The sequence below is a fragment of the Serinus canaria genome, chromosome 13, assembly GCF_022539315.1.
Source record: "Serinus canaria isolate serCan28SL12 chromosome 13, serCan2020, whole genome shotgun sequence".
In the NCBI taxonomy this organism is placed as follows: Eukaryota; Metazoa; Chordata; class Aves; order Passeriformes; family Fringillidae; genus Serinus; species Serinus canaria.
Window position 1 is genome coordinate 12,656,141 of NC_066327.1, and position 27,854 is coordinate 12,683,994.

Below are 27,854 nucleotides of genomic sequence, written 5' to 3' on the forward strand. Positions count from 1 at the left end.
TATCACAATTAGACAGTTAGAAAATACAGGCGTTTCGTGTGTGTGTTGGAAAATATCCTCTGAAGTTTCCTTATATCTTCATTAAAACAATTTCAAAAGTCCTAATTTTTCAGCTGGTGTGACTTTGGGTGAAGAACACAAAGACCCATTTGTAAAAGTTGCCTCTAGACAGATGAAAAATAATAACTTTTAAAAGTCTTGACTAGCTCAGTTGTAACGATCAAAATAAAAGACTGAAACAGGCAGGGCAAGGAGCCTCCTAGCAAAAAACCTAAGTATGAATTTGATAATCTTCCAGTATTTCATAATGTAGCAAGAAAGAGGCAGAAGGAAATAGAATAACTTATGATAAAATTGAAGGTTTGAGTTATCCTTTCTGTGAAGACTCACAGTTAAGGCAATTCTTACAGCTGTTCACAGTGTGCTTTCTCTTCACCTCCCATTTGTTAACTAAAGTTTTATAGGCTTTTAAAAGCAAAAGGTTTCTCTACTTGCTTCTACTCAAACATCTGGAATAAGCTCCCAAAGTGCCTTATTTCTGTTAGGTGTAGGAAGGAACCACAGAACCATAAAAACATTTAGGTTGGAAAATCTAAGATCATTGAGTCCAAACATCATCCCAGCATTTCCAAGTTCACTGAACCACTAAACCATGTCCCCAGCACTGCAAATTCCACACATCTTTTAAGTCCCTCCAGAAATGGTGACTCCACCACTTATCTCCCTGGACAGCCCATCCAATGCTTGACAACCCTTTTGGAGAAGATCTTTTTCCTAATGTCCAATCTAAACCTCCCCTGAGACCATTTCCTTCTGTCCTGTTGTTCTGTCTGGGGTAATAGACTGACCTCCACCTAACAAGGATTCATGGATGGCAGGAATAAAGATGGAAAGAAATAGGAAGCATTCTTCATTTTTTTAAAAGCAGAAATCTGGCGTGGTTGAGAAGAATGTATGTTTTTATTAAAGATAATTACCTTTTTTCTTTTTTTTGCAGGAAAAGACCCACAAACTATTGCTTAAAACCACTACACTAAGATTTCAATTTTACTTTAAAAAGGTTATGATAATTTCAAACAAATTTGTCTTTTATCATTATGGGGTCAGCACATCTAATAAGGAGAAAGCCAGTCCCTAACTGCTGACTAACCCTGTAAAACAGAAGGCCACAACAGCATCCTTCTGCTCCAGATGTCCCAGCAAAGAGCCACATGCCCATCCATGTCTTACACAGAAATGTTCTTAAGTGTCTCCAGTGGACTTGACTGGTGCTTAGCCCTGTTGAAGTCAGTCCTCACTGTACTTTGCACAGCATTTTTGCATTTTGCAGTGAATTTTTTGCATTTTGCATTGCATTTTTATATTTTTCATTTACCCTCAGAGGATGGTGCATGGCAGAAAAGCTGTGCTGCCTCCTGCAGCATGGATAGCAGAGATGCCTTTTCAGTACCACATGGATATCACAGGATTAAGATTTCATTCCCTCAGATAAAGAAATTGATGCTGTAAACCTGCCTTTTAGTGCATACAAAGCTACAAAGCACAAGCACCTGTGACCTGAGCTTCAGAATGGGTCAGAACCTGAAAGGAAAACCAAAGGAGACATGAAAAAAAGCAGGCTTGGGAGTGCTTAAGACAATGGTGCTTTTTCAGCGCATCTATTTTTTATGAGCATGTTGTGTCTTGTGAGAAGGGAAAAGCATGTTTGTCCAAATGTCACCAGGAATACCTCTTGATTTGAAAGAGCTTCAGAAAATGCTGGCAGATGTTCATTTTCATGACAAATCTTTGTTGTAACAGCTGGAAAACAAACACGGCTTAACCAGATTAACAACAGATTTCCTCTGTAATGATACAGCCTCATTTCTTCACCATGGGTCTTTATTCTGAGGATCTCAGGATATTTAAAAAGGCTGTTAAATAGCTGTCCCCATTTTTCATGTGGGAAGACTTCAGTTACAGGGACAAGAGGTTTGTCCAAAACAAGTAAAAAGGCAGAAAAAGACCACTTCTCTGGGTGGTCTCCATAGAAACCCAAATCTGCACTAATTTTTCCTTGTTCCCGGTCCCCACTGCGTGGTCCCCACAGTGTGTGATTCCAGTCAGAAGCCCTTCTCTATTTCAGGCTGGGCCCTTTTGGGGAAGTTCAGGATGTGGGATGTGACATGAGCCTCACTTGAGCTCAGCTGCATTATCCACAGAGATTTACGGTTCAGAGTTTCCTATGCAAATGTCAATACTAAATTGTTAGATTTTATTAATCTGGTGCAGAGGTAATTAAATTTGCTTGATAACTTATAGACTCCTCTCTATCCAAAATTAATGGCTGGGAGCTGTGACCATGGTTTCATATTTCCTCCTGATTTACAATTCCTGATTTGAGCTGACAAATTCTTTACCAAATCCTGACTCCAGAACAGATTTAGAAAATACAAAACCCTGCAAACTCAAGGGGTTCAGAGCTGATTTGGCTCACTGTCACATCCCAAGAGGTGATGGGCTCACATTGGTGACTTAGCTCTTAGGCTGCTCTATGTTTTAAACCACTGAGTTTTAAGAGAAAGGGGTTTTTAATGAAAGAGTCAATTAAGAGGATGGCTGTGGCTATGGCCAGGCATGCTGTAGAGAGTGAGCCTTAGTGACGAACCAGTTTCAGGCAGATATGCTGCCTCCCCTGCATGGAATTGAGAGTAATGACTGCACTCAGCACCCTTCTTCCCCTCCCCTCTCACTGCTGCTGAATCACCACTGCATGAGAAGCTGACCAATTCACTGTCTTCATTGCTATTTGTGTATTTAAGGTCCGTTTTGAAGGACTGTCTGGCAACGTTCAGTTTAACGAGAAAGGACGCAGGACCAACTACACCCTCCACGTGATTGAGATGAAGCACGATGGGATCAGGAAGGTAAGGCAGGGAGTGACCTCACATCCTGTGTCAGCAGCGTGGCTGGGTCTCAGCAGGCATTCCTGTTCATGAAAGTTTGTTTGTGGAGGCACAACAAGGGCATTCCCAGCTCTAGGCATGAGCAAAGCCAAGCACTAGGGAGGACTCGTGGTGTTTTGCTAAAAAAAATTACAACATTTGGAAGGTGTTATCAACAGCAACAAGGGCATCTCAGGTGTGGCAAAAATTTTCCAGGATGCTAAAACTTGGTCAGCTCACCTTTGCTATTGGCACAGTGTGTTGGTGCTGGCCCAGCACTAGGTCTGGCTTTGCCCTTCCACTTTTCCAAGGATAAACAAAGGCAGAGCCAGGCAGAAGCTGTTTGCCCCAAGCGTTGTAAGTGAACCCTTTATGTTGACCTAATTCTGCTCTCCTTGAAGTGACAAAAGGTTTACCACTAACCACGTCCCAATAGCTACACAGACCTTTGAGCTCTTCTGAAGTCTTGATCCCTTTCTGTATCCCTGGCTCTTTGAAAAATCTGGCCTTATTCAGAGATGCCAAGCCCTTGAAACATGAATCCTTTTGAAAATCTGACTCTAGGTGCTTATGTCCCACTTTAGATACCATGTATTTGAAGAACAGAGAATAACTCAGTTATTCCTTGATAAAGGAGAGTTACTACGTATTTTGGAAAGGGGCATTCTCTGCATCTCCTCAGGCCCCTGAAAGATAAAAAACCTGTTTGAAACTTAGAAAAATGTAAATAATGAAAGTTCCATATTTACAGCCCCTATCTCAAATTTATGCTTACATATGACAGCAGCAAGTGTGAGATCAAAGCCCCCCACAGTCTAGTGAAAAAAGGCAAATTTTCTTTGACAAATAAAATAAATGTAATTTTAAAGATGTACAAAGCAGCCATCCTCCACTGCAAAGTATTCATAAGAGGACAAAGGCAGCATCATGCCCAGTTTGAGTCTCTGAACTTCAGTAAGTAAAGCTGGCAATCTGTAGAGAGTCTAGAGGAGAGGAAATTGAGTGCCTGAGTGTATTGATTTTTCTATGTATTTACTACCAGAAATAATATTTGTTTGGAAGACATGTACATCATTGCCATCATGCATATTGTATTTAGATCTACCAGCTGAGAGGTGCAAAGCAAACATCCATGTCTCCACTTTTGTTGCCCTAGGACAGAGCTTTGAAAGCCCTTTCCTCACTTTCCATTCTTTTTGTCTGTGCAATGAAGAGCTATTAGAAGCCTGCAGAGATTTTTTTCCTCCTCAGCTGTCACGATCTCTAATCTGCCATCAGCAGGTTCCTGGTCATGCCCTGGTTAATACCTTTTCCCATTTATCATAAGAAATTCCTTTCATATGAGCAGAGCTCAGGCAGCTTCATACTTACATGAGGTGATGCAAAACCTCTTAAAAAATCAAGCCCTCCAAGTTGATAACCTCAACCATGATCTTCCTAGAGATATTTGCTGGCACTATGCTTTACCTGCAAGGAGTGATAGAGCTACCCAAATCCCTGATTATTATTAAGCAGAATTTAACCTCAGAATTTTTCCCTTAATAAGTGTTCAGTTTATTCATAACCCCAAACTTTTTCACACTGGCAGAGGAATGGGGGGGAAGTTCTGACTTGATTTTTTGTCCTGTTGTCTCAAGATGTCCCAAGAGTCAGTCCTGTATTCATGCAAGCTTTCAGCTTCAGGATAATTTTCCATCACCCTCTAGCACCTGCACCTGCAGCAGGCAAGCTGACCATTAGAATAATTTTGGAAGTCATACAGGGAAAGTGTGAACTTTCTTCATAGGAATGACAATAATCACCAGTATAATGTGAGAAATGTTTTTGTATGCATACAAGCACTGTGCTACTGTAGCACATCATGCACATTATTATTTTCAGGCTGGAGGCACAGTGGGAGGGGGAATTTCCCTGTCCCCCTCACCAAAGGCATGAAAAATCAGGAGAGGAGATTTCTGACTGGGTATGAACATGCAGAGAAGGCTGATCTGGCTTGGATGACCCTGTTGCTGTACCTTGGCTAATATTCCAAAGCTATATTAATCCTGGTTTTGTATTGGGCAGATTGGTTACTGGAATGAAGATGAGAAGCTGGTCCCAATAGCTGTGGATACTCAAAGTGGCAACGAGTCTACGAGCCTGCAGAACAGGACCTACATAGTCACAACTATCCTGGTAAGTGCCATGACTTCCATGCCAGCTCTCCCTCTCCCCCATCTCCCTGATGTGCAGCTCCCTCTTCCCACTCGTGAGCCCTTCTTTGTATTATATCATTTTTGTAATAGCAATAATAATAATAATAATGATAATGATAATAATAACAAGAACAACAATAATAGCACTTACTGTTTCCTGCCAGCTCCATTAAGGTATCTGCAAATTGCTGTGGCTAATTAAATAGGTATTAAAGAGCTTTCATGCTTAAGCGTAGAAAATACAAAAGATTATGACAAGATAGTAGAGGCATCAACACAGGCAAATCAGGAGCATTGTACCTGTGATTTGTATTTATCCCACAGAATGGGGGCTGCAGTTTTGGGAAGGATAAGCTGTTTTGTTCGGAGAGGATGAATCATTGCTTTAAAAAGCAAATCTCCACTGTAATCACAAAGGAATAATAGGTAGCCCACAATGTATGTATTGTGTCATTGTATACACTTACCCTGCAGAAACATGAAATATTACTAATTTGTTTGTTGATTGCTTACTGGGAGTCTGCAGAGAAGGCACAATACCCAAACTGAGTTAAAGACTTTAGGGCTCTCTCCTGTCCAGCAGATTTTATTCTCCCTTTGCCCACACAGGCAGGCATGCCTTTAAAAATTCACAGCTCAGATACATTAAATACCCCTTACAGAACTACACTGAAAGGTTTGTCACCCAAATCCCGCCAGATACTCCATTCCCCTCAGGTCCATCACTGCAGGAGCTGTACATTGATTCTGCATGAATAAAAAGAATATGCCACAATAAAAAAATAAAAAACAAAACAGACTTTGTACCTTCTAGAATAAGCCCACAGTATGTTGGCTGTGTGCGTTGGCACAGCAACACAGAGCTAGAGCTTTGCAGGGCGACCAGAAGCTGGTGTGCACCTCTGGGATGAGGAGTGGGGCTCAATGCTGCTCTTCTGTGTGCCAGGAGGACCCGTACGTGATGCTCAAGAAGAACGCCAACCAGTTTGAGGGCAATGAGAGGTACGAGGGCTACTGCGTGGAGCTGGCTGCTGAGATTGCCAAGCACGTGGGCTACCACTACCGGCTGGAGATCGTGCGCGACGGCAAGTACGGCGCGCGGGACCCCGACACCAAGACCTGGAACGGCATGGTGGGAGAGCTCGTCTATGGGGTGAGTTTCCAACTTCCACAGTTAGCTCTTGGTAGCTGGGATCACGTTCCAGAGTTAGAAGGAGTCCTGCCCTCTCTCAGCCTGAGCTCTCCAGAGGACTGCAGCTCAAACAATCAGCCCAAGTAAAATGTTTTAATTTAGGGAGAGACGGCACATTCTGTGCCTATGGAAATGTCAGAATGTTTCCTTTCAACAGTTCAAAGATTCTTTTTCTTTACATTTGTAGAAGAACAAGTATTGAAAGGTCATACTTTCCCATGGGTAGAATCTCCAAATTTTACTCTGTTTTATATTTGCATGGTAATGGCAGGATGAAATAAAAAGATTTCAAACACTCAGCACATGAATGGTGAATAGAAGGATGAGATAACTTTCTGTCCAGCCACTCATTTCCATCATCAGGGATGTATGCCTGCACCCTACACTTCTAAACCTGGTTTGGTGTGATAGTTCATGCTCTGTGATGTTTAGGTCATTCCTCAGATAGAGGAATCTAATTTCCCTTTCCCTACAAAGGAAAGGGAAATCATGCAGGGAACATCAGTCCCCAAGTCCATGTGAGACTGTGTTGGAGTGGGGATGATCTGTCTTCTGATGGTAGCTCCACTGTAAATGCTGCCAGCCATTTCAATGTATTTCCCTCTCCATTTTCAAGATGGACTGCAAAATTAGTGGAGAGTGCATATCAGTGTTGCTGGAACATTTTTCCTCTTCTCCTGCATCAGTTATGCAATCAAAAGACAGTTCCTGATGGAAGTAAACATCCTGACATCCTTTTTCAGGAGATTGGCCTTTCCTTGCCTCTTTTGATGTCTGGATGATAAAGCTCTTTTAGAGAAAATCATCTTCATCATATTGTGACATCAGTGGATAAATCAGATGAGAAGAGCTGGGTGGCTGCAAAAAGAAAGTGCTGTGATTTCAAAACAGATCTGGTAATCAGCAGCGATAAAATGGAAATAATCCACCAATATTATGGGCTTCTCCTTTTTAACCTTTTTCTTGGAATTGGTTTTGTCTGATTTCTTCTGAGATAGCAAGGTTAAACAGAGATCAAAGGACATACACTGCAGTTAGTAGATACATTTTATCCCCAGTCTGAAAATCCCTTTTCTGTCTCCTTTTTCAGAGGGCAGATGTGGCTGTGGCACCATTAACCATCACCCTGGTTCGAGAAGAAGTTATAGACTTTTCCAAACCATTCATGAGTTTAGGTATATCAATAATGATAAAAAAACCTCAAAAGTCCAAACCAGGAGTTTTTTCCTTTCTGGATCCTTTGGCCTATGAGATATGGATGTGCATTGTTTTTGCCTACATTGGAGTGAGCGTTGTCCTTTTCCTGGTGAGTCGCTTCAGCCCCTACGAGTGGCACACTGAGGAGTACGAGGAAGGACGGGACCAGCCAGCCAATGACCAGACAAATGAGTTTGGGATATTCAACAGCCTCTGGTTCTCCCTAGGAGCTTTCATGCAGCAAGGATGTGATATTTCTCCAAGGTGGGTTGCCTTCCCCAATGAACTTTCTTCAGTTCTCATGGTTTAATCTTTCTGTGTGCTTTGAAGCTGAACAGGTTCTACTTTGACCTCCATTCCTGAACCAAAGTGTAGTTTTGTGAATCAGTTACAGACTCAGAAAGGATCCAAAAGTTCACTGGTCTCACAGCTGTGAACTTGGGACCTCAAATTTGACACCATGAAAATACCAATTTTTTCTTGAGGAGTTCTTTTGAGGGAATTTACGGAAATTATTCCAAGCTTTTCTAGAGCCGCCCAATTGCAATCAAATTTTTGCCAGTCATTTATTTTGTTGCTACTAGTAATAAGATGATTCTAGCACTACAGGGAAGATAAAAGCTTCCAGCAAGGTAGGAAGAAATAATACAGTAGGTGCTGTTTTAGGTAGGTGCTGTATTATAGTAGGTGCTGAGAGGTTGTACGGTCTGTGCCAAACATTGTGGAGCACAATGAGTGGCTTAATTGTTACTGGCCTTTAAAAAGGTTAAAGAAAGACCAAGTTTCATCCTGCTTTCCATTTCAGCCAATAGTTCTGCTGCCTGAAAGTTCAGTAGGACCCAACATTCAAAGTGTTCCTAAAGGGACTTTTTGGTGAATGACTCTTGTGATTTACTTGGATAATTTTTACTTCCTTTTGAAGACTTTGTCTCCCTTCTTTTCAAAGGAAGTTTCACCCAGAAATACCCATCTTATGGGTGAAGACAGTGGGCAGAGGTTGATTTCCAGCCTGCTGTGGTGGCATCAAAGCTCACCACAGCAGGCTGGAATGAGAAGGAGGCACAGCTCCATAGACAAGGGGAGATAACTCCATGCAGCTCCCCTGGGATAGCAGGGAATACTGAGCACCAGCTCTTTGGCTATCAGATGCCAATTTATCCAAATGTTAATGAGCTTGTGATAGCAGGGAAATAACAGCCTGCAGGGCACTTTGGTAGTGACAGCCTTTATGAATATGTTTTATTATCTGCTCATTGTTTAGTAGGAGGCCAGGCAGAAAATCCAGAAAGTCTTCCCAGCAGAGGGAATTTCAGTTTTATTGCTGTCTTGTAACCAGTCCCATGCATTAGGATCAGGTTTTTGTGATTTTTATTCTCATTGTTGTTTTTGTCATTGATTTTATTTAGGAAATAAAATGTCTTCCTTTGAGGCCATTTCAATAGGTGGTTTCTGATCCAAGGAGGAGCAGGGAGAGGTGAAAAGCTGAGGCTTAAAGGAATAGCAAATTTGGTACCATCTTTAATAAAAAGTGTCAGGGAAAGATCAGTGGGTTTGATCCAGCTAACAAGATTTGCCCTAGCTAAACAACATCCTTTGAATCACCATTTCAAAGTGTGATTTCAGTTTGCTTTGAAATGGGAAATGAGAATTATTCCATCATTGTTATTTTAATGTTTCTTGATTTAATCATCCTGATAATGAAAATTACAATTTCATTGAAACCAATATTTTCCCATGGAACACAAGAGCAGTTTCTTACTGCTACAACTATTGGCAAGATGATAAAAACTTAAAAATTAAATATGGGAATTATTAGAACTCCCAGTACTCTGAGTACAGCTCCTTGAGATGGTTGTAAGGGGAGAGGGATATTTCTGTGTGATGTGAAAGCCAGGAGGAAGCAGAAGAGTGAGAATTTCTGTAGGATGTTGTTGTGCAGAAAGGCTCTGAGCCCGCTCCCTGTTTCACATGTATTTTTCACATGAACCCAGTGCAGGATTTCTGTGACACATGACTTAAAAATGAACACTTGGTAGAATGACACTGTGGGCAGGTGGGGATATCTGCTCTATTCTAATGTATTTCCTATGTGCTTGCTTCTAAACTTATCTCTACTATCTCTCAGCATCTCCCCAGTAATGCATTAACCAACATAAATAGCTTCTGTTATACATCTGTTCTGTCATTCTCTCCCCAGCAGAAAGGAGCAAGTGCAGGGGTGTATTTTGTTTTTGTACAGGTTTTTGGGTTGTTTATTTCAGTTTTGTTTTGGAAAGGACCAGGGGAAATTTGTCTGAAGGTTTGTTTGTTATTTTTTTCCAGATCGTGCTTGTTTTAAGTGCATATGCCACTATGTATTTATCATTTAAAAAAAAGAGTAAGATCAAAACCACAGACACATCACTCAGCACAGCAGGTGGTGAGGTTTGCAGCAATAACTTGCTGTTGTAAATGTGCATTCCTCAGTCTCAGACCAGTCCCCAGGGAACATCAATGCCCCAAAGAGACAGAAATTTGCTTTTGAAGGAAAGTGTTGTCCTTTTTAAGGACAGTCTTACTAGGCAGAGCTTTAAACAGGCTTTTAAGTGCACTGGGGACAACCTACCAAGGACTTTGAAGACACGCTGTGAATTTGGTGACCTGTGGATGGCCAAGAGAGAGCAGAGCTGTGGGTTACCTGCTCAGAGCCTCCTTGCAGGAGGTTGACTGGTGTCCTGGAAGCTCTGAATCCTTCATGTCTAGGCATCAACTGGGTGAATGTGACAAAGGGCAGGCAGAAACCAGTGATGGAGAGTCCCAGCTGGAGCTGGTGGAAGTCTGTGTTGTGCCTTTGGGCGCTGAAACACGAGCATGAGCAGGGAATCCATCCAGGAATGACTCGAGGGTAAATGTGTGGCTTCAAACCAAGGGGGCTGAGAGCTCTCAGACATTTCCCACTGGAGTGTGTGACCACCTTCTGCACCATCACTGACCAGTGGCCCCCCTGTGTGTGGAACAGGCCCTGCCACGTGGACCAATTTGTCCTGGTTGAGGTGAGACAGCCCCTGTTGTTGCCCTTAAAGCTTTCAAAGCAGGGGCTGGTACCCAGCAGGGTCAGGGAGAAGCAGCAGCTCAGAGCTGTGCACAGCTCCACAGGGACAGGCAGGAATCAGTGACTCTGAAATGGGCCATAAACCATTAGGCTCTGCTAAGTGCCACCTTAGCTTCAGAAAACGGTCATGAAATTGCAAAAGCACTCATTAAAGGTGAAATACAGACCCAGAAAGGAGCTTCTCAGTGCAGGCATCAGAGGTAATAAATAACCCACAGCCAATAGCAAGAGCCTGCGGAAAGAAAAATGTGAAGTAAATATGACTCACATTGTACCATTTTCAGAACTGTAATTTGATAAATTGTCTTCAGAGCTTAAAATAAGCACAGTGTATAGCAGCTGTGGGGGTAGGACCTCGCTAAAGTCCAGCACATTGCTGCCATTCCTCACTTAGGATGGACCTGAGGCCTTTGAGAAGGAGGCTGAGGGGATGCTTAGGCTTCCCATCTCCTCTGCAGCAAAACAAGGCATCAGAATTTTTCATCTTCTCCATTATTTTCTGAAAAAAAATAATTTGACTGTTGTGAAAAGGATGCAAAAACAGGAAGGAAAATAGCATCTCTTGTCAGCTTCCTATCTTGATCTTCTATTTTTTGTTATCACAAAATATGTTCCTTCATATGGTTTGAGCCCAAAAGCGACTTCTTGTATATTGGAGACTATTAAATTTAATCCAGTTATTCTTCCTGTGACTCAGAAAATTTATGTTTGACTAAAATGAAACACATTTGGTTAAAACAGATCTTCCAGAAAGGTATTTATTCTTCATTTGAAAATATCATGAGTTAGAATAGGCAGTTACTCTCAGCTGAGCTGACAGCAGGAACCTTGTCCCGTCTCAGGTTTGGCAGGTGGATAAATATCACACAATATCACCTGGTGAATGCAGACATCATTTGTGCCTCAATAGAGGAAAATTAAATTAAGATCTCCAAAAATTAACCCAACTTTTTGGAGCCTCTCTTTACTGTTAAAACACAAAGGATACACATTCTAAATTCATATCAAAATCTGCTGTGAGTAGAAGGGAAATGCACACTCAGATCATGGCACACTAGGGTATCTTGTGATAACTGGGCAGCACAGCTTGAAATCACTCATTATAATGTGTCTCATAGAGAACAGAGCTGGAGATATCATGGTCAGCCTGTGCTGGGAGTGAAATGGTGGATGAAGCTTTCATCCCATCTGTATCTGAGAGAGACCCTGGACAGGGGATGTTTTGGGAGCATCAGCAGGGCTGCCTGAGCAGGGAGAGCCTCTGAGCAAGGAGGGACCACAGCTGGGAAATGCTCAGGTGTGCCCTAGAGACTGTGAGGCTCAATGTGGGCAAGGAAACATGGCACAAGGCAAAATCCACCCTCCAGCTGGCTTGGGATAAAGAGCTAACAGGGTCTGCACTGGCCTGCAGAGGCCAGAGCCAGAGCTTTGCAGGGTGCAGTGGGCTGTGCCAGGCAATGACCACGGCTGGGTGTGCTGAGCAGGGAGGTTTGCTGGCAGAGATGATGAATGGCTGCACTCCCAGGCAGGAAGGAGAGAGATAGATGCTGGCTGCTCTCCAGTCAATAGATACAATCTATTATTTATAGGCATCTTGTGGACATGGTTATTCATTTTTTGTGACATGGAAACAGTGCTCTGGCTGATCTGTACTGTGTGTTCGTGTTCACTGCTTCTCCTCAGTCTCTCTGCTGCACTCCATCAGAGGGGTGTGACTGGGGAACAGCAAACCAGGTATTTATCATGTACCTGTAATTAATGCTGAGCATTTTCCTCTGCTCTTTTTCCTGTTTAGTTAAATTTCCTTTTAGCCCACTTGAAAAAATTCACAGGAGACTTCTGATTTTGAAAGACAGATGCATTTTAAATTTCATCAAGATCTTCCCAATACTGAAAGGGTTTAGCCAGTTTTTGAGCAAAATCTAAATCAGAAATTGATTAGGAAAAAAAATTGTGGGTTTTTTTTATTTTTTTTTTTGGTTTTTTTTTTTTTTTAGTGAGAGGTTTGATTTGGATTTTGTTCAATGAAATTATTTCTGTTCCATCCTTTGTAAACTTACATTTGCAGGGTACTTACTTATTTTGCTAAAAATTTAGCATTAGAGAAATTAGAACCAGCTGCATTTAGCAATCAAAAGGAATTTGATTCCTTCCTGAAAAGAAGGCTGAGCAGGGGTATTTATCTGATGACTCTTCTTGATTTCAGTGTCTTCTCTGACACTCCAAACATCTGCCTTGAAAATGGCCTCAAATTGCACCAGGGGAGATTTAAATTGAAGTTTAGGAAAAAAATCTCTTCATTGGAACAGGCTGCCCAGGGAAGTGGTGGAATTGACATCCCTGGAAGTGTTCAAAATGTGTGTGCATGTGGCACTTGGGGACGTGGTTTAATGGTGAATTTTAATGGCAGTGCTGTGGTAAGGGTTGGACTCAATGATCTCAGAGGGCTTTGCCAGCCTTAATGATTCTGTGGGGACAAAGCTCAGGTGCATTCATTTGTGCTGGTTTGCTTGAAGTGGTGAGATGACTTTCTTTGAGAATAAAAGTAAGAAAATCAGGACTTCTACTTCTGGAAAAGTCTCCTTGCCTTATAAAAGTGATTGCAAATGATGTTGCAATTATCTCTACCTGGCAGAGTTAATTATGTCCAGGGAGAGCAAGCTCAGGTCACAGGGTAACAGCAGCACTTGCAAATCACCAGGAACTGATGACCACACTTATTTCTAAAATGCACTTTACCAGGGAAAGTTACTCACCAGAGGAACAGCTTGACAAATTGCACAATATCCAACTGAACAGTCCCCTTTGGAGTCTGTGCACTTCCATGGCAACCAGAGCCAGGAAGCCAGGGGAAAATGGAAATTCTTTTAAAATAATCATCCTTGCTGTCCTTTTTTTCTCATTTGGAAAGAAGGAGGAAATAACCAACCGAGAGAGCATTGTTGGAACGACGCAATTTCTTCTGTAAAGGAAAAATTAGTCTTTTGAATTTGCACACTCTGGCAGCTGAAAATGTCTAAATGCTGCAGAGGTAATGAATGCTTCCTCCACTGACCTGTAAGCCACTTTCTCAGGATGCTTTTCCTTTCAGGCATATCTAATCACTCTCCTAGAGTTCTGACTTTGGGCCTTCAGCACTGAGGTTGCTGGGGGACAGCAAGAAATTTGCTGAAACTCCCCCCATTGAGTGACAGATTCACTAATCATTCCACCAGCTGTGTTTTAAATAAGTCCTCAAACACTTCATCTAAAAGCAGATATATTAGCCTAAAAATACTTTTGCAATTTCTTTCTTCAGGACTAAATAAATGTTTTTCATGTTTTTCATTGAAAACAAAGTTGAAAATAGCAGGAGGGAAAGTGCATTTCCCTTTTTTTAAAATATCTTGGGAAGTTTTGTGTGAAAGAGGGTAGATTTGGGAGAGATATTGGGAAGAAATTCTTGCCTGTGAGGGTGGTGAGGCCTTGGCACAGGTTGCCCAGAGCAGCTGTGGCTGCCCCATCCCTGGAAATGTTCAAGGCTGGGTTGGATGGGGCTTGGAGCAGCCTGTGAAAGGTGTCCCTTGGCAGAGGATTGGAATGAAATGAACTTCAAGATCCCTTTCAGCCCACAACATTCTGTGTTCTCTGATGTGGAACTGGAAGGTGCTGTTTGTGTTCCTAGTGCTGGGCACTGACTCAGGATGGTGAGGAGCACTAAGATTTATAGGGCTGCCTTCTGACACTCACAGCCCCCTCCCTGACAGCAGCAGGAGACTCTCTGAGCCTCCAGGGACCCCCTGTTATGCTGTACTCAGACTTGCTGATTTTCAGTCAGTGAGAGAAGCAGGCTTTTTCCCATTTCCTTTCCTCTCAATAATGAGTTATCCCTGAGCAGCCAGCTCAGCTGGGCTCTGCAGTCAGGGCTGAGTGTGGTTGTGTCTCTCTAATAGTTAGGTCGACTGCCAAGTGTTTTTGTCAAAGAATAAGGGTTGTGAGGAGCTGAATGGCCTCCACCTCCCTCAGGTGCTGTCCTCTGCAAGGCTGCCTGTCACACACTGCTTTAATGTTGGCACTCCAGAAAAATAACTGTAGCTAAGATGGGAAGCCCTGAGCATGTTTTCAGAGGGAAGTCCCACTTAAATAACTCTTCCATATGCTGTACATTACTTTTATCAGCACTGAGATATCATGTGCACACTCACTGGATACACATTCAAAAGAGCTTTGAACTCCTTGATTCAAATTGCTCTGGCTAACAAAACACAAGAAGCATCCACAGCTGCTCTTTGCTGGTGTTACCCCCACAGCTGGCCTTCCACTGGGAGGCTCAGAATTCTACCTTTTCCAATGGAATTTGGCATTTATGGGGCCTATTCTGCTTTTGTCTCAGATTTCACCCCAACTACTTGTCCTTGTAACTGAGGAAGAACCATATCCCCTTTTTCATGAAAAGTTCAGGAATGCATTTGTTCACTGAGCAATTCCCATTGCAACACCCCAAGATGGTGAGCAGGTAAAGACAAATTTATTAAAATAGGACAGAGATATTATGTTATCCATTGTGAAAGGCTTGAGGAAGCCAAATAACTGGGAAAAGCAAAATGTGGATCTTGCCAAGAAACTGGGGCAAAAATTCTTATGTGCTTGGGCAGGGTCTGGAGTTGGAGAGGGCAGAGCCTGTTGTCACCTCTGAAGTCTTCATGCTGCCTTGGCCTTCCCTCCATTTCCACATGGATCAAAGGAGCATCTGGAGAGCAGCTGATTTGTATGCTCAGATGGCAGGAAAGGGCACACAGCTCGTGCACACAGCCCTTTCCTTCAACAGCAGCAGCACACTTGAAGGCATTCAATCTATTTAATAAAATCATGCAGTAATTCTGATTAGTGCCTACCCAGAAGAGTTGCTGCTTACCCTCAGATCCAAAGGCTAAGCAGCAATAATCCAATCATGGTAATCATAACTTACTACTTTGATCTTCAGATAAAAGAGTCTATAGAAGTGCAAAAGTGTTACATCACCGTTATTTGGACAACTTCAAAGCGTGTTTTATACACTAATGAATTCTCCCAACTCAGTCTGATGAGGAGTAATAGAAGGCGAGTGTGTGAACAGAGGAGTAGAGGGGAAGGAGATGAGTCCTCATGTGGTGAAAGGAAAAAGAATAAAGTGAGCACTTGTGCCCTGTGTATAGGTGTGAGACGAGATCAAGATTCCACGAGGGTCCAGCTGCAGGAGCCAAGTGCACAGGATGCTCTCCCAGAGGAGGAATTTTCTCCTCTCTCATTTCTTGAAGCTTGCAATAAGAAGCAAAATCTCAGACTGCAGAAAGGAAAACAGAGGGAGGGGGCAGCTTTTCATCTCAACAGCTCTTCTGAAGCCTTAAAAAAAGATTTAAAATACACCAAATGGATCTTGGCAGGCGAAATAGGGGAGAGCAGAAACACTGAATTTGTTTTCCCTTCACAGTATGGGAGTCTTAATGTTAAAACACAGGCACACCTGTGCACATAAAACTCTTCTAAAAACACTGTCTGGGGAGAGCAGATTCATTCTTCACCACTTCTACAGGAGATATAGTATGTCCCTGTACAAAAAAGAAAGGCTCCAAACTGAAACTAGAGAAAATCCAACTTGTACCGTCCTGGTGAGGAATCACATTTTATATTAGAAATGAGAGACAAAATGAAGGGAATATTTTGAAAGATTGCCAGAGTTAATATCTTCCAGTGCAGAAAATACTCTCCTTCCAGAGCAAAGCCTGTCTCTCATCACACTGGGAAATCTGACAAAAGACAGGAAAAAAATAAAGCAAAATGAACCAAGGCAAGATACCTTGGAAGAAGTCTGAACTAGGTTATTGTAGCATTATTGCCCAGAAGTTTCAGAAATGGAGCTCTAGTGTGAGCAAAGGTAGATGGCTAAAGAAGACCTTGGAAAAATGAAGAACTGATGGCTTATAATCCAAAACATATTAAATCTTTTGAAAAAAAAAAAAAAACAGCTTTTTCATAAAGTAGACTTTAAAGAAGAGACTGTGGGAGACCATCTGGAATCCAGCAACTCAGGAAAGGACATAGGCACAATAGGCTGTTGCTCAAAAAGAAGGATGAGTGCTGTTAAATTTGGGGCCACCCGAGGTTGAGGAAGTTCCTGAATAATGAATCTCCTGGGGCTCTCCAGCAACTGCTTCTGACAAAATTTTATGCTTGTCACCTTGTGAGTTTTTCTCAGCAAAGTGAACAAATGTCATCAGGGAGAGAAAAATACATGAAGAGCCTTTTTCACAGTGAAATTTTTGCTCAAAGGCATGACAAGACTTGGGGTTTTATTCCTTGTAGTGATAGCTGGCAAAACAGCAGAAGAGGGATGACTCTGCCTTTCTCTGGGGCTGCCAAGCAGCCCAAAGTGACCACGTGTTTCTCAGCAAATCACTATCTAAACATCCATCCCTTAAAGCACCCTGTGTGCAACAGGGAGAGTCACACTGTGCCTGTACTTCAGAGGATGACAGTTCATGTCTTCAGATCTACCTCTTTGCCTTTCAGCTACACTCTTATTTTTTCCTAGAGTCCCACCTCATCCCTCTATCCTGGCCCTTGTACTGCATTTGTACTGTTTTTAGTTGCCCTCTGGAGCATTTGAGTGCATTATCCTACATTTTTAGGGTTAAACATCTCATTTCAGCAGCCAGGGATGTTGTGCAGGGATGGCAGTGAAGGATTTATCTCAGTCCTGCAGTTCTGCTCTGTTGGAGTATTTTTATGGGTCCTGCTGCAGTTCAAGAGGGCTTCCTGCCCATGTCAGTCCCAATTTCCTTGGCACCTAGTGCTTCCAACACCCCACTAGCTGAGCGGGGGAGTTGTGCTCGTTGAGAACCCACAGGTGTCATTTTGGGTCAGCTGAGGACACACAAGGGCACAACCTGCAAAGTTCTGTGGAGTGCACACATCACCCCCTGCATGGCTGGGCCCATTTGGTGCTGCTGGGATTCAGTGTCTCAGGAAGGGGAATTGGGCAAAGCATCAGCTCAGAGGTAAATTCCACCTGGTGGCCATCGCTTCAGGCCACCCACCCAGGAGAGGTTCATCAATGTGGTTCATCCTCTTCTCCCACAGCTGGGAACTAAATTAGAGAGATGGAGTAAGCTATCCAGGATCCCACAGAGTAGCAGGCCTTCACAGGGAACAGAAAAACCCAGCTCCTGGATGCTAGTCCTCTGATAAGGCTTAGGCACCTCTTGCCTGTCAAAATGCTCAGTGAATGTCTCAAAAACAGCACGGAGCTGCTCCTGCAGTCATGCTTATACTTAGCACTGCAGTAATCCAAGGCCCAATGAGTGGAGAACCACAAGTGGCATGATGCATTTCTGACTAAGCAGGAAAACTCATTTTAGAATGAGGTTTTACCCATTAAAGGGAAATCGAAGGGGGAAAAAATGCCAACATATTCTGCAAAAGAAGAGATGAAACAGTAGGAGAGAGAGCATACACTGCTGTCCAAAGCCATTAGCTTAGGCAGAAAGAAACAGTAAATAAACCATGATTTATAATTAATGCCTCACAGATATACATCCCCCCATTGCATCTGGGAGAATCAGTGTGTTTGCAGAGATCACATCCAGTTGATGCAATATTTACTCTGTGAGCAACCACAAGGCCCCTTCTTAAAGGCACTCCTGCTGGGATTCCATAATCCATACTGCCTCCTTCCAGCACGTTGGATTTGGGGTCAGATGGACTGGCAGGGTTTGCCTGAAATCACTAGAGCAGATCTCCAGCCCATATGCCAAAGTTAGGAAGCTCTAATTTTTTTTTTTCCTTTTCTTTTTAACAAGAATTAGAGAAAGAAAACCAGGACAGAGCCAGCATGGGACTCCCAGTACCTGTGCACCCTCAACTTCCTTACCCTGTCTCCCTGGTTAGTGCTACCCACAGGGAACCAAAATATGCAACTCTTAGCTCTGTAGAAAAGTTGTGAGAGATAAAGGAAGAATTTGTCCCTCTGGGAGAGGCAAATGAGAATATCAGTGGAAAACATTCTTTCTTCTGTATTTGTAAGGGCTTTCCTGACACTGCACGTTAAAACCCAGCACTGTAGTCTGGGCTCCAAAGTCTTGTACCAGGAGCTAGGATTCAATAACAAGTAAAAGCAAACTCATGTGGCAAGAAGATTAGTAATGCAGCATGAACAGAGAAACTTGCATTATGATCACTTCAATTTTGTGGCAAGCAGTTGTGAGCTCGTTCAAAACTCTCCATGGCACAGCAGAAAGAGGATAAGAGCTCTGCACCCAGAGCTCCACAACCCCACATTGAATTTCTTCCTTTGCCTTTTGAGCAAGTCTGGGTTCATGTCAGGAGGTAAAGTGGTGAGACCAACCATGTCAGATGGGCTGTGACAAAGAGGAAAAGCAAAGCTCTTTACATTGACAGAGTTCATTATTGAAAACTTGCTTAAAATAAGAGCAAAACTGGTGCAAAATGTTTGCAATTAATCCAAGTCAGATTTCAGGCAGAACCATGGAATTGTCTAGATCAGGATCAAATTCACAGAGTTGTGTTGGAGATCAGAGGCTCTGTGTGGGTAGAAGACCAAAAGTGGATTTGACCCACAATCAGAAGCACAAGCACAGAAGAGCTTTTCTTTCAACAGTTTTGCATAAATTCATTCAGTGACAAATATGTCAGTTGAGCAAGAGAGCCTTTATTAGACTTGAATTTAACAGCAAATCTGGGAAATCCTCCCAAAGCAACTATGGCTTCAGGATCCCAGATTTGCACTTCTAATTAAAACACTGTCAGTTTAGGTGCAATTCTCCATAAGGAATGGATTTGGGGAGGGGGAAGGGAGAAGTGGGAGAGAACTGAGCTGGTGCTTGAACAGTTTTCCAGTGAGGTTTATTCTGTATATTTTCTGAAGATCTTGTTAATATTTTTTTGCAAAAATGTATTGTTCTCTTCTAATAGATGGCAAAGCAGAAGCAAACTCCTGCTGGCTTTTTCTACCTTCCATGAGGGATAAGATCAAAGAGAAAATTGTTTGATCAAGGATTGCATTTTGTTTTAAGAAATGAGATTATAGATGCATGATTCTCTATTTCTGTATGATCCATCAATGCTAAGGCTAAGATATTAGCCTAAATCTCTTCCTGGGAACAAAGGGAACTTACAATTCCTTTCTGTGTTCCACTGGCAAAATGCAGTTATTTTTGCAACGAAAGGTTTTTAAAAAGTCATGTAAGTAAAAAAATCAAAATTATTACTTTCAGCTTGGCCATCTGCAGTATTTTTATTGGGCAGATTTAAAATAGCACATGTCAGAATTATCTTTTAAATTATATATGCAGTAGGTAAGGATATAATGTACTATAAATGCTGAAAGAAAATTATTTGTAAGAGAAAGCAGAAACAAAATTGTTTACCATGTTAAAATTGCACCATTTAGCCTTTCAGAAATTAAACTATAAGTAATAGCAAAAAGCAAAGCTTGAACAGACCCAAAACAACCATTTTCAGAGTGCTACTTTTAGAGGACATTTGCAACTGTTATCTTTGCATTCCAAATGAGAATATTAAGGTTTTATTTACAATTTCAGAGTTTTCCACGGTCCTGAAATCTTGGTTCCCAGCCAGCTCTAATTTTAAGAAGATTGTGCACTGTGGATAATGAGGGCAGAGTATTTACTACTTACTCCTGCAAGGGTAATGATGGAAAGGAGCATCCTGTTCTTGCCAGTTCTGGGAGGCACAGGCAGGATCCCAAGCCAGGGACAAGAGTGGGGGTGTGGTATTTTACAGACCACAGGCAGGGATAGAAGGAGAAATCAAGATATCTTATTTTGGATTGTATAGGAAAGAGTCTAGGTGCAGAAGAAATAACACAGGTTGAAAAAAATTACAGTCTGGTCTATTTAGATATTTTAAACTAATTTTGCACCCCATTTATGAAAGCCTCTTACACTGTTACCCTTGCTTATTTTAGTCCAATTTTATTTAGACCCTGCTATTTGCAAGGATTACCATGATAATGAAAACGAATTAATCCAGAGGTCAAATAGACAGATCCAAATATCTGAGCCTTAGCACATCTTTAAAGTCCTAACCAGGGTGCTCAGTCCCACCTTAGCTCTGCAGGAGTTACTGACTCCTTTCCACTCAGCAGGGAGCTGATTCCTTCATGTTATGCTTGAACAGGTACAGAGACACATCCTCATGCAGGAGGATTTAAACCCCACAGCACCCATTAGTGAAGAGCAAGGGCTCAAGCTGCAGCATATTTCTGTTAGTCAAGGTCATTTTTTGTTACCTAGCTCCAGAGTGAGACTTTCAAAACCTCACAGTGACTTCAAAGTACAAGATGTATCTACTCCTCTGTGACTGCTCTTGCTAGAGCATAAACATAATTCTAAGTCCCATTGGTTTTTGACCAGGATTTAGCTCCCTAATGTTGAAGTCACTCATGTCAGAAATCAGACATTATCTCCTAAATTAAAGGGCACTTTGCAAATGTGTCCTGTGATGGAGGCACTGCTATTCTGCTGGGTCTACAGAAGAAGCAGAACAAGGTGGTAACAGATATTGCCTTTGCAAGCACTTACTATCTTAAGCAGTCATTGGCTCAGTCTAAACAGACAAGAGAAACCCAACTCGTTCTGTTCAGCCTGTGTCCACTGCTCCTGAGCCAGGGTGTCCCAGGGATCACATCTGCTGGTGTGGTGTTCATCATTACTGTCATTACATTATTTATTAAACTGCTCTGTCCTCCCAGATTCTCCATCACTGGCCAGCTCTCCCTTGTGCTAAGTGCTGCACAGCCACAGAGCAAAAGGGCCATGTCCTGTAGATCCCTTGGGCTCAGTGCTTTCTCTGCTGTGCATTTCAGCAGTTTTGGTTCACAGCTTCCAGCTCCAAGACAATCCAGCAACAAGGGCAAACATTGCCCACTAGCAGTGTCAGCAACAAGACATCACACTGATGAGGCCCCTGCCATGCTGGCAGCCCAAGCAGCTGCTGACCTCCTCTCCTTTCCTCCAGAGTCTGTGACAGTGAGCACCTCATGCCATGAGGAGGAATGACCAGCACCAGCAGCAGGGACAGCCCAGATGAAGCCAGTCCATGATGGACAGATGAATCCTGCCCTTCATCCTTCTGTTTCCCTGGGGAAAGAAACAGCCCCTTTTCCCTCTTCCCCCAGCCCTCCCTGTTACCTTCCAGGCTCAGTAGCCCAAAGGTACTTCTCCATGCTGTCAGTGCCAGGTGGGAAGCTGGGAAGCACAAGCCATCTGCAGCTGAGGGCAGGCAGCCCCCTGGGATTAACTTGTGGTGAATATCACCAGGATGCTGAGGGTCTGGAGGCAGGAATCTGGCTGACTGCAGCTGAAGGGATTGAAATCAGTTGCAGAAATATCCCAACTTCATCAGGAAGGAAAGGCTTTATAATATGCAGCTGGAGATGAATGTGATTATTTGCCATGCAAATGGATTTTGCCAGCTCAAAGTGGCCTTCATCAGCAGAGATTGTTGTATTTGACATTATCTGGTTACTTTTGTTTAATGCCTCTGTGCCTTTTCTGAGCACTTCCTTCCCTGAGCACACATCATCCAGACTAATTTTCTTCCTCTTCCTCATCAATCTGAAGATGTGTGAGCTGAATCTATAGCTGCCTCCCTCCCCAGTCCCTCTCCAAATATGAAACAAATGGTAAAGCTGTATGTGATGACAGTCCTGCAGGCTGAGGGTTCTCTGCAGATGGGATGCAAGATGGTCACATTTGTTTCACCTAACTTTAGCCCTTAGCTGGACTGGGATATCTCTGTGGCCATCCCATAAACCATATTTCCGCAGAGTGACTCAGATCAGCAGAAAGACAATGCTGAAACATGGTCCCCTGTGGAGAAATAAATGGTGTTTCTCACAGGCAGGTCCTCCTTAGCCAGTCTGTCTGGCTTTATCAAACAGCATTATATGCTTCTTTCTGTCTGGGACAGTGCTCTGCATCTAGAGAAGGAGCATATAAATAATTTAGACAGAATGCCCGAATGCTGACATCATTCTAAAATCCTCTTCCACTCTTAAAAGATATTTGAAAATATTTTAATATTAATGCCTGCTTGACTTATTTGCCTCTATAGCTATCAAATGGTTACAGTTAATTGGCTATTTGATTGCAGACAGTACAAAACACCTAGATTTTAAAGCATTATTATGAACATCTTGTCTATTATGAACATCTGCTGAATACAAAAGAGAGAATGTCAGTAGGCAAATTATTCATTAAGACCATAACTCCTCTCTGAGCTTCAATATGTCTTACAGAACAACACAGGGGTTGTTTTTTTTAAACTTCAGGCAATGGAGGAGCTCACCAGAAGATCACAGCTGGGCTGTGTTTCTGGTCTGGTTCCATGCTGGTGCTCCTTCCTGCCAGGGTACATGGCACAACAGAGACCTCAACAGAGATATTGTTGATGGGCATTGCCCCCTGCCCAGCTAAACTTTCTCATAATTATCTCCATGTCTTATTATTAATATTGTACTCTGAAAGGAATTGAAAAGCAAAGAAAATTCTCTTGGTTTATTGCTAAATTTTTTTTCGCCGTGAATTTATTTATCCCCACTCTAATTACATCAACACCTTTAAAAGCAAATTAGGAACAGAGACAGACTTCTGGCTTCCTTGGAAGCAGCTGAAGAGTGTGACTTTGGGTAAATGGCCAGGTAATGATGGGCCTGCAAGAACAAGCTGCACCTTTCAGACCTTCCCCTGCTCCTGCCTGACTCTCCTCTCTGTGCCCAGGTCTCTCTCCGGCCGCATAGTGGGTGGCGTCTGGTGGTTCTTCACCTTGATCATCATCTCCTCCTACACAGCTAACCTGGCTGCCTTCCTCACTGTGGAGAGGATGGTGTCACCCATCGAGAGCGCGGAGGACTTGGCCAAGCAGACAGAAATCGCCTATGGCACCCTGGAAGCTGGCTCTACTAAAGAATTTTTTAGGGTAAAAAGGAAACTTTAATGCAAACGTTTTTCTTAGATTCTTGTTTGGCAAGTCCTCTGGGTCAGTCCTCTCTCGTCCTCAGCTCAGGTCTGTTTTTTTTCACTTGCTTCCCTTCACCATGTTACAGCCTGCCAGAATATTGGCAGTGACTCCAGTGCATGTGATATTCTGTAGTTGTGAACACAAATATGGAATATCCGTGAGCCTCCCCACGTTACCAAGAACCTGCTCTGAGCAACTCCAAATGAAACCGTCTCCAGATTTCCAGCTTGGTTTGCCCTTGGTTTGATCTGCAAAATCACTCTGTGCACGAATATGGGCCAGAAAATCAGGGCTTGATCTGGGCCCTGGTGCAGAAGTGGTAACATCATGTTACCCCTTTTGGCTTCCTTGGCCCCTTTGATGTGTGGGTGTGTGTTCAGTCCAAGCTGGAAATCTCAGGGGGCACCCAAACTTCCGTTAACGCTTCTGTTGGGTTTCTGCTGTCCTACGCAGCGATCCAAAATAGCAGTGTTTGAGAAGATGTGGACATACATGAAGTCAGCTGAGCCCTCTGTTTTTGTGAGGACGACGGAGGAGGGGATGATCCGGGTGAGGAAGTCCAAAGGGAAGTATGCATACCTCCTGGAGTCCACCATGAACGAGTACATCGAGCAGCGGAAGCCCTGCGACACCATGAAGGTGGGAGGTAACTTGGACTCCAAAGGCTATGGTATTGCCACGCCAAAGGGCTCTGCGCTGAGGTAAGTGGCTTGGCTTTGCTTCCTTTTGCCAAACCACCCAGCAAATCAATGTGTGCACACAGTTCAATCTCCATTGCCATGTTAATCACGAAAGCTTGGGGCAAGGAGGTGGGGGAGGTGGAGGAAAAAGGGTGTGACCACTCAGTGGGATGTGCAGGGAAGTAAAATGCCCAGCTCCCACTGAGCAGCAATGGGAGTGTCTAATTCTTCAAGCCCTGCATTTGAAAACTGGATCCTGGTTGATCCACTTGCTATGAATGTGTCTGCTGTATGAGGTGATGGCAGGGGGCTGCTGTGGTGTAACCATTGGTTTCACAGAGCTTTATCCAGAAGGGACGCTCATCCTGTGCCATGTGAACTGCACAGCTTTGCAGAGTATGGGATTACCCTGGCTTGGATCCATGCTTGCAGAGGGAGTTCTCATGAGGAAAGCATTTTGGTGTTTCCTAAAACAAAATGCTGGTTGGAAGAGGTGGGAAGTTCATTTTGAAAAGCCCTGCAAAGGGTGGGCATTTTCATTCCCTGAGTCAATTCAGATCCCAGCCAGCAGCAAATCTATAGCAAGTCCCAAGGGGTACAAACACTGCATTTCTGAGCCCAGACCTGCAGCTCCACGTGCCTTTGCCTACTGGCCTGTGAAGTATCTTCAGAGATCTTCCTCTAAAAGAAAGAACTCTTTAGGAACATAAACCCAGGCCTGAGTTAGTAGCAGAGCCTGGGCACTGCATACAGCTGCACTCCTGGACATGAGCATCCATCATGAAAACTGACCTGCTCAGAACAGCATTGCCAGTCCACAGACTGGTATTGTGGCTCCTTTTGGCAGCAGCCATGTCAATTCCTCACATTACAATCATGAGGAACATGAGTTGCAACAGTTTAGTAAATCATTAGATTACCAAACTAAACCATTAGATCTCAGGATCTGTAGCTTTAAGTAATCAGAATGATACTCCAATGTATTTCATTAGTTACAGAGTTATTTATTAATGAAAGCATATTGCCCAGAAGCGTACGTGTGGCCTTATAGTTGTTTGCTAACATAACCCAATGCAGAGACATTTAATCCATGTTCTCTGGATTTCTAGAAACCAGATTATTACCAGATGACCATTTGCAGAAGGATCTGTCTGGTCACACAATGCCCAAGCCAAAGCCAGCCCAAAGAATCAAAGGTGCATCAGCTGGTAGTGGACAAGACCCAAGGATTTTGATTATTGCAGTTCTTAGGTCAGCTCACACTCAACTGAGCACTTCTAATATCAGCAGTAACTTTAGAGAAGCTGATGTGAGCCCCTGCAGGTGGGGTTCCCCTGCACCACCAGTGCACATGGTCCAGAAGGCAATTCTTGCATCCAGGGTAGTTCAGGCTCTGAAGTGACTCAGGTACCTCCAGCTGAAGGTGAACATATTCTCATGGCTTTGAGACGCTTTCTGTTGCACACTTTCCAGTGTTTGTTTTCAGTCTTGCAAATATGGAAATTAGGATACATGGATGATTCTATTTAATTAATTACTTATTTAAACATCAGTTTTGGATCCTAATTTTGATATTATAAAAACAAACAAACAAACAGGAACATCCTACCTGTCTTGTAATTTTCGGCATGTGAAAGAGACATTTTTCATACTTCAAAGAAAAATAAACCACAAATAAATCACATCAATCATTTTACTTTTGCAACCCCAAACATCCCTCTGCTAGGCACGACTCCAAATATTTCTAACATTTCTTTCTGTTTCCTCTTTTTCATCCTGGCTGCATGTAGAACAAATTTCTTATGGGCCTAATGGCAAAGGAGGAATGCTTGATTTTCCATCTGATGGTGTTTCTTTGGAACAGTTCCTGTCCATTTTTTGTCCATTGTGTCTGTTTTGTTCCTGTTGTTATAATTGTTTTAATCTCAGTAGTTCCCTATAGTCCTCATGTAGTATCTGTTCTCCCCCTGGGGTCCTGCACGTGAGAGGTTGCCCTGAGCAAGGGGACAGCCCTGAGGTGTCTGCCCAGCACGGTCATCCTGCCTCTCACTCAGTCTCCATCTTCACTCACTTCCATCCACAGAGCACAAGCTCTGAGCCAGGATTGCAGGAGGTTTGTGACCAGGTCTATCTCGTATCAGGTGTGTCTTAGAAGCTGGGCATTGTAGCTAGACCAGTTTTCCTGTGTTTAGGATAGCTGGTTAGGAAAGAATCCTAAAGAGAAACTACAGGAGCATTCACCATATCTTTTTCTTGCTTCTACATGGGCAAACAATGTCAAGATGCTGCCTCAGATGAATGAAAACAAGGTTGATAATCCAGAAATAATACTACATGTGGTAGTAGGTGCAAACAGCCTTTTCAGAAGACCAGAATCTTTCAGAAGATTTGGTCTCTTGGACTGCTAAAAGAATTTACTTCTTCCTCCTAAGTGAATCTGGCTTTGAATATCTTTTCACCTCCAGATGTTAAAAATTTAGTTGTATTTAAGTATGTCTGAGAAGGGCAGTAATTTCACCTTTCCACACCAGCGAGTTCAATCTGTGATCCTGCTTGACATGAGATAGTCACCCTGCTGCAACACACACCCATTTACCCAGCAAGAGATCTTCTCCACTGCTGGACAAGTGATCATAAAGAGGGAAAAAAGCCAAATTATCCAAAACAGGATAAAGAAAACCCAAGAAATTCTCTGTAGGTCTGGACTCAGGGACTAGAGAGGTTTTTGAGATGGCAATCTGTGAGAGCAAGTTCTTCAGAGCAGCCATATTGACATTAAAGCTCCATAAAACAGAAGTCAGCTTTCCTAGGGTCTGTGAGTAAACACAAAATGTTACTGTTAAAAACCCACCTTCATTCAGGACCCCATACTTTTCAGTCTTCCATCAAAATACAGTCAGATGTAATACAGCCTGTTCTGTGTTCTCCCTGGGAGCTGGAGAGACAATTAACCAAAATGAAGCTTCCTAGGAAAGAAAAAACGTAATGTTCAGCACATGGCCCCAAAAATCATATTGCTGATAATGTGCTCAGAGAAACAGCAATACATTTACTTTGTTAACACCTTGTACCCACATAGAAGCTGCAATGTATTTTGACTCATTAGTTAACTAATTTTTCACAGATGGTTCAGGCATCAGAGTGCTAAGTAACCTGTATTCTGTTTTAGAAGAGAGAATAATTATGATTTACTTAGTGTCAGATTCTTTTTGGATCTACAATCACATGTTCCCTTTTGCTTTAAATGTAACCAAAGTCAGGCTCTGACCAAAATACCATTAGAGGTGGAAAGGGAAAATATTCATCCACCTTCAAATCTACACCTTCGCCTTCTCTTGGACTGGTAGCAAGCTTGACTGCATCTGGATTTTGCTTTTTGAAGGCTGGCTTCTGCCTGAAGGAGGCTCCCAGTCCTTGTGAAGGCTTCAGTGCTCGGATGGAATCCCAGCAGGCAGAGCCATGGCGGGCTCGTGGAGGTCAGCACATTCCTCTTGCTCACAGTCAGGCTCATTTTAGAACTGCAGCACAGGAGAACAGCCCCCTTGGCCAGGGTTT

General features: G+C 42.9%; 1 protein-coding gene across 2 annotated transcripts in view; it reads left to right on the plus strand.

Moving 5' to 3' along the window:
- GRIA1 (glutamate ionotropic receptor AMPA type subunit 1) overlaps nt 1-27,854 on the plus strand; it is a 119,938-nt gene that overhangs the window by 77,324 nt on the left and 14,760 nt on the right. For both annotated transcript variants that reach the window (XM_009091473.4, XM_009091474.4), the window contains exons 8-13: nt 2,802-2,906; nt 4,989-5,099; nt 6,066-6,272; nt 7,402-7,772; nt 23,379-23,577; nt 24,073-24,320. In XM_009091473.4, coding sequence (XP_009089721.1) covers nt 2,802-2,906; nt 4,989-5,099; nt 6,066-6,272; nt 7,402-7,772; nt 23,379-23,577; nt 24,073-24,320 — 1,241 coding nt within the window. The remainder of the gene's footprint in view (nt 1-2,801; nt 2,907-4,988; nt 5,100-6,065; nt 6,273-7,401; nt 7,773-23,378; nt 23,578-24,072; nt 24,321-27,854) is intronic.